At 38.4% G+C, this 6,000-nt stretch overlaps 1 protein-coding gene across 11 annotated transcripts in view; it reads right to left on the bottom strand.

Moving 5' to 3' along the window:
- NBEA (neurobeachin) overlaps nucleotides 1–6,000 on the bottom strand; it is a 689,863-nt gene that overhangs the window by 125,540 nt on the left and 558,323 nt on the right. For all 11 annotated transcript variants that reach the window (XM_040448178.1, XM_040448180.1, XM_040448182.1 and 8 more), the window contains 2 exons: nucleotides 3,585–3,702; nucleotides 3,168–3,270 (listed from right to left, as the gene is read on the bottom strand). In XM_040448178.1, the coding sequence (XP_040304112.1) occupies nucleotides 3,168–3,270; nucleotides 3,585–3,702 (221 nt within the window). The remainder of the gene's footprint in view (nucleotides 1–3,167; nucleotides 3,271–3,584; nucleotides 3,703–6,000) is intronic.

Here is a 6,000-nt window from a genome sequence, read left to right as displayed (position 1 = left end):
AAGAAGAAGAAGAAGAAGAAGAAGAAGAAGAAGAAGAAGAAGAAGAAGGCGGCATATAATGTTTATAAACTAAAACACAAAGTATAGTCCCTGCCACATGGGATGTTCTCAGTAAACAAAAACTCAGTAAATGGATATTAATTAATTAAAGAGGCATTCATTAAGCTATGCTACCTTAAAGGATATATTCCTTTCATTCTAAAAGGACAATGCAACAATCTGATTTGTAATGTTATCTCTTTGGTGGGCTTGTCCAACAAGTGGCTTATGTGATATGTGAAGGCCATTATTCTAGCAGTATACCTGCCTTTGAATTTGATAAAAATTGTTTTCAATGTTTTTATTATTTTTATTTTTGAGAGAGAGAGAGAGAGAGAGAGAGGGGCAGAGAGAGAGGGAGACACAGAATCTAAAGCAGGCTCCAGGCTCTGAGCTGTCAGCACAGTGCCTGACTCAGGGCTTGAACCCATGCACCGTGAGATCATGATCTAAGCCGAAGTTGGACGCTTAACTGACTGAGCCACCGAGGCACCCCGATAAAATTTTGTTTATAAATCTTGTAGGTTTAGTTTAGACTAAGCTTCCTAGAGTTTGATAAACTGTGCTTAAACCGGTAAGACCCAATGTCAAGAAAACAAAGCAGAGAATGACGCCCTTCGTGGTTCTATCAAAATACTGTCATCTGGAAGGCTTCCACTTGTAGGAGCCACACATCATCCCTTCTCTTTGAGAATTCTGTAAATATAACAGGACCTTACATATCACACACATGTGTTTATGGGTGTAGGTGCACCTATCTGTTTACCTACCCTCCTACCCACCTCCCTACTTATCTATGTGCGGACATGTTCCATATACATGTATAGTGTGTATGTGTGTTTACAGTTTACAAAATGCCTTCACTTTATGATCTCAAGACTTTCATAAAACATCCCTTTGCAAAGATAGTGTCTCCATTTTATAGCAGATGAGAGTGTCACTCCTCTCGCCTAGTGTTATTCATTCTTTCAACTAAGTTCCCGTATCAGGCTCTGTGACTGTTACCCCACCAGGAAGGGGCAGGTCCAAGCCCAGATTCAGTGTTCCTCTCACCCCTATCTGCTGCTCCTAAGGCTATATCTCACAGGAAATACATTAAAACTGGACTTCTGGAATACTATTAGGAAACTAAGAATGCGTTGAGCCATTGGCAGGGGCAAGCCAAAGGACCAGAAAAAAGGGTTTTAAGGTAGAATGGCTGTCTGAAGCAACAGCAAAACCAAAACTATTAAGCATCTATTTTGTTTCCAGTTTTGCCATCAAGAAGGATGATCTTCCAAAAGTCAAAGGGAGACCAACTGTGGTTAAAGGGGAAATAATACTCATACTAGGTAAGGGAGAGAGTAAAGAACTTCCGGTTGTTTTAAATGAATCCAGGTCGAGGCAAGTCCGAGAGTACTGAAGGAAATTACACACATCATTGAGAAACCTGTATGGGTAATCTCTGAAGAATCATGATCATTGAGAAAGATGTCAGGAGGCAGAAGATCATTTTCAAAAAGGAAAAAGACCTATTTGTCTTTTTCTTAATGTCAATTCCTGGAAAAATCCTTGGATTGACGATTAAACGAACAGTTTGTAAGCACTTGGGAAAGGAAGCAGTGATTACATGAGTCAGCTTCGATTCAGTAAGAACAAGTCTTGCAAAACTAACCTCATTTTCTTTTTTTCGATAGATTAAATGCATTTTTCCTCTGACCTGTATTCTACATAAGTATTTCTTCATCATCCACTAATGTCTTAATTTAATCTTGTCATTCTCCTAGCAAATATCCTGAGCTTGTACATACATGTCAGTGAATTGGTCTTACACTGTGAGCTTAATACGAGAACGGATGCTTTGTAAATCAAGGTAATTCTAGTTGAGTAGCACCTAAAAAGCATCTCAGCAATTAGGCTCTGTGCTAGGTGCTATAGATTAAAAGATACAGAAGACACAGTCCCTGTCTTTTAAATGTCTGTAGCCTATTTAAGGGAAGATACACAAAGATTAGTTTTCCTGTCCATCCATGCTGGGCTCTGCAATAATTCTCACGGACAGAGTGACTGATGTGGAAGACATTGTTGTTTGTCTGTCCCAAGTCAGTATCTTTCTTTCTGGCCAACAGGGACCTGTTTTGTTCAAGCAGGAGGTGGCGAGGACTTCAGAGGTACAGTTTACCCTGAGTTTTACCCAGAGGGTGATTGGCCTAAGCCAGTTAACTCACTTCGCTTTGGCAGTGATTGTTCAAAGGACAGGAAGGTGAGCCCATTTAGGCCAAAGGGACCTAAGATAAAGATTGCAGGAGGCTTCTGACAAATATATTCTTTCCTAAAACCTAGAGGCTCGAGGAGAAACCCTTTGTGTCTTTTTCCCATTTTAATGCAACTGTGTGAAGCTGTGCTATCTGGAACACTAGTGGGTATTTTGTGACCAGGAGACCGACTGAGGGTCTTGACATCACTGAACGTCGGAGACAGTACTGGAAACTCCTTGGCTCCAGACTTTTGATAAAGTAAGGCTCAAACAGCAAAACACTCTAGTGTTTAAGCCACTTTTGGATAGGTATTCAGTTACATGGAGCTAAAAACTGACTGATATTAGTGATACACATAATTACTATGTTTTCTCTTAGACTAGTATCTTTTGATAAAATAAGATTTCAAAATTATGTTTTAAAATACCAAGATGAAACATTTAGGAAATGGTTAAAACCACACCATCATTCATAACTATTAACCTCAACAAATTCTAAGAGTTTTATTACTTTCATGAAGAAGCATCTATGTGCAGCATTTTTACAGTTTATATGCGATCATGCAACAATTCATCACAAATATCATGAGGCTCTGGTATGTTTTTTGTAAGATCTTCAGCAAAAATGTCCTAATGATGTGCGAGCTATGATATACAATCAACTTTTTTACTTCCTATTTATATAGGTGTTAAATAAAACTTATACATTAATTATTCTGTCATTCTTAAAATAGATGTTTCACAGCCTCTTTGCCTACAAATGACTTGCAGAGAAAGAAAATGCCTTGGTTCTCAAAATAATTATAATGGTATAACCTTATTTATATTTCTGTCATACTAGGATTAAAATATGTTAACGAACCATACATAATGCGTGATATGATAGAATTACCTGGCTTGTGGCAAACCATAGCTGGTCCCTACGCCAACCCGAGGTAAGCTATAGACAACTTTTTTTACTGTTGCTTGATCGGGGAAATTGAACATAACCGAGGCTGTGGGAAAAAGAAAAAAACACGAGTTAGAAAACCACAGGAGAACTAACCATCAATTTTAGAAATCATTTTCAAGTGCCTCTCATGATGTATTTGTCAAGGTAATGTATCTTCATGGAAAATCAGCTTTCTGTACAGCATTATCCAGGAAAAATCTAGGATTAACATTTTCAAACAAGCTAATTTTTCTTCTTATTTTAATGAGGGCGTATCAAAGAGAGAAATACAGCAGGGAAAAATGAAAACCGTATCATTCTATGTAAATACATAACATCCAAATATGAGCACATTTCATAATATTTAAGGGGCCTTACTTCGGTTTGCCATAAATACTTCCAAAGCAGTGTTTTGTAGAAGATAACGTCTTGAAAAGACAGCTCGTATCTCGCTGAACATCCATTTTCCGTGAAGTCCTTCAGTGTATGCAAGAACCTAAAATAAATAGTTGAAAGGGAAGTGTCAATCAGTGAAATGTGTGTCTAAGACTTAGTCTGACAATATCTTAGACAGTGCTGTATAAAAGTCAGTAAATTAGGGATTATCTTCCTGGATTCATGATATATCACAACACTGCCAATCATCCGATTCTGTATACAGCATTTGCAAAATTTCTCCCTGTCTGCATTTTCTTGGTTGGCTCATGAAGAAATGAACAGCAGAAAAATTATATATTCAAAGTGACCCTGTGACTTAAAACAGATACACATTATAGCTTTTGGTCTTGTATATAATTAGTTGGGCAAGGTAACTTGACATATTCTGTTGGTTCTTTTCCAATATTCCTTTTCTTCCTTCTTCCTTGCTTAGTGGAAGCCCAGTTAGCAGCAGTGTCTATGTGGTCAACACCAGGCAATGGGTCATGACTGGTTAAGGTAGGGGTAGCAAGCATTTTTGGTACAAGGACAAACGGCAAATATTTTTAGACTTTAAAGGCCATATGGCCCCTATCACAACTACTCAGCTTTGCCATCATAGAGTGAAACCAGTCATAGACAATGTATAAATGAATGCGTGTGGCTGTGTTCCAATTAATAACAACAGAGGTGGCCTGAATTTGGTCCTGGGGCCAATCTGGCTGACCCATGGTCTAAGCCAATCATGGCAAAGTTATTCCTTGCTTTCGCAAATTCCACTGAAACTAGGGGTGAGGACATTTGACCCCGAGCTGGCTAATGAGAACAAAACCAAAGTCAGTTGGGGATGTTTCAGAAAAGATGACAGAATGAGTGCTATGTAGCTGGCACACTTTTTTTTCTTCTTTCTTGAATAGAGATGTAATGGCAGGAACTGTAGCAGCAATTGTATAACCAGGAGAGCAAGGCCAAGGAAATGGAAGCAAAGTTGGCCCTAATACTGAGTTAGTGAAACAGTGTCAGCAACCACCACACCTGCACTTCTTGTTACATGACACAGATCAGTCCATATTTGATAAAGCCACTACAGGCAAATCTGAAACAAATGCATTCCCTCCTGATACACCATTGCAAGTTAACAATACAAAATACATTTCTCTTTGCACTAGTACACTCTGTACAACCTACCACCTTTAAATTTGCTCTGGTGAAATCAAAACTAGTTGAATTCTACACGCATGATACTCCTTAAGCTTTAAAAACAAGTTATGAATTCCGTTTTTACATTTCCTTTCTCTGGGAAAAGATACATAATATATGATGCTTTGGTCTTTTAGTTTGTGAAAATTCCATTTTTTTCTAACTCCTTAATTCAGTTTTGTCTTTCCCTAGATGCTAGAAAGTTCTTGGAAGCAGTCAGACATCTATTTAAATCCTGAAACATTTTGGAGCCAGTCAGACTCCTATTCAAATCTTGGCTCTGTTATATAGCAGTTAGAGGACCTTGGAAAAATTATTTAACTCCATCTGATTTTCATCATCTGAAAAACAGTGATAATAATACTATTACTGGTTAGTTTAAGCAGCGACAATGAACCTTAAGTACGTGGCCTGAGCTATTATCTAAGTTCTGTTTATAAGTTTCTATGTCCTTACTGTTGAGCATAAAGTGACATCTGTGTTTGGGTTTCTAAATGTAAAACTATACATTTCATAAAAGGGTTATCGTGACTTGCCACAATTCATACTAATACATTCTCAGCTGGGTGCAATGTTTCCCAGATTCAAATTTCATAGACCAGTATAATTTTTTTTTTAATGGGGAGAGTACTGATACAAGATTGATAACTTTTTTGTCGGATAGGAAAAATTTCAGGACAAGTAAAACAGCCAAAACAACAAAAACTATCTTCCACATGACCGTCAGTTCACTAAAAACTGAAACTATTAAGGCTGTTTGAAAACCCAAAGCAGTACAATGCGTATAATCTCATAAAAAAGGAGAGACCTTGTCAGGAAGGCTGTGTTGCGCCCCTATATGAAAACCGTTACGCCGTGAGGATGGAGACAGACGCACTCACACACATACACACTCTTATTTTTACTTATTTCTCTCTTTGGGCATGATGCAATGAATATTTGGCCAAGTGTTCCTTTCCATTATTTCACTTATAGCAGGCAGGCCATTCACAAACACACAGGAGTTAGTCGAACTTCTGGAGTGCTCCCTGTGAGACTGTCTCCCCGGCTTTGCCGGACGTCACTTGATGGTCCTGCAGCTCCAAATTCAGCCTTAGTTGCTTGTTCTGCGAAAATGAACCTGTGCCCTTTATTTTTGCTCTGTTAGCTGCCACGACGTGAAGCTTTGTCAGGAAAG

Source organism: Herpailurus yagouaroundi, unplaced genomic scaffold, assembly GCF_014898765.1.
Source record: "Herpailurus yagouaroundi ecotype Mexico unplaced genomic scaffold, PumYag 197, whole genome shotgun sequence".
NCBI lineage: Eukaryota > Metazoa > Chordata > Mammalia > Carnivora > Felidae > Herpailurus > Herpailurus yagouaroundi.
This window is presented reverse-complemented; position numbering and strand designations above follow the sequence as displayed.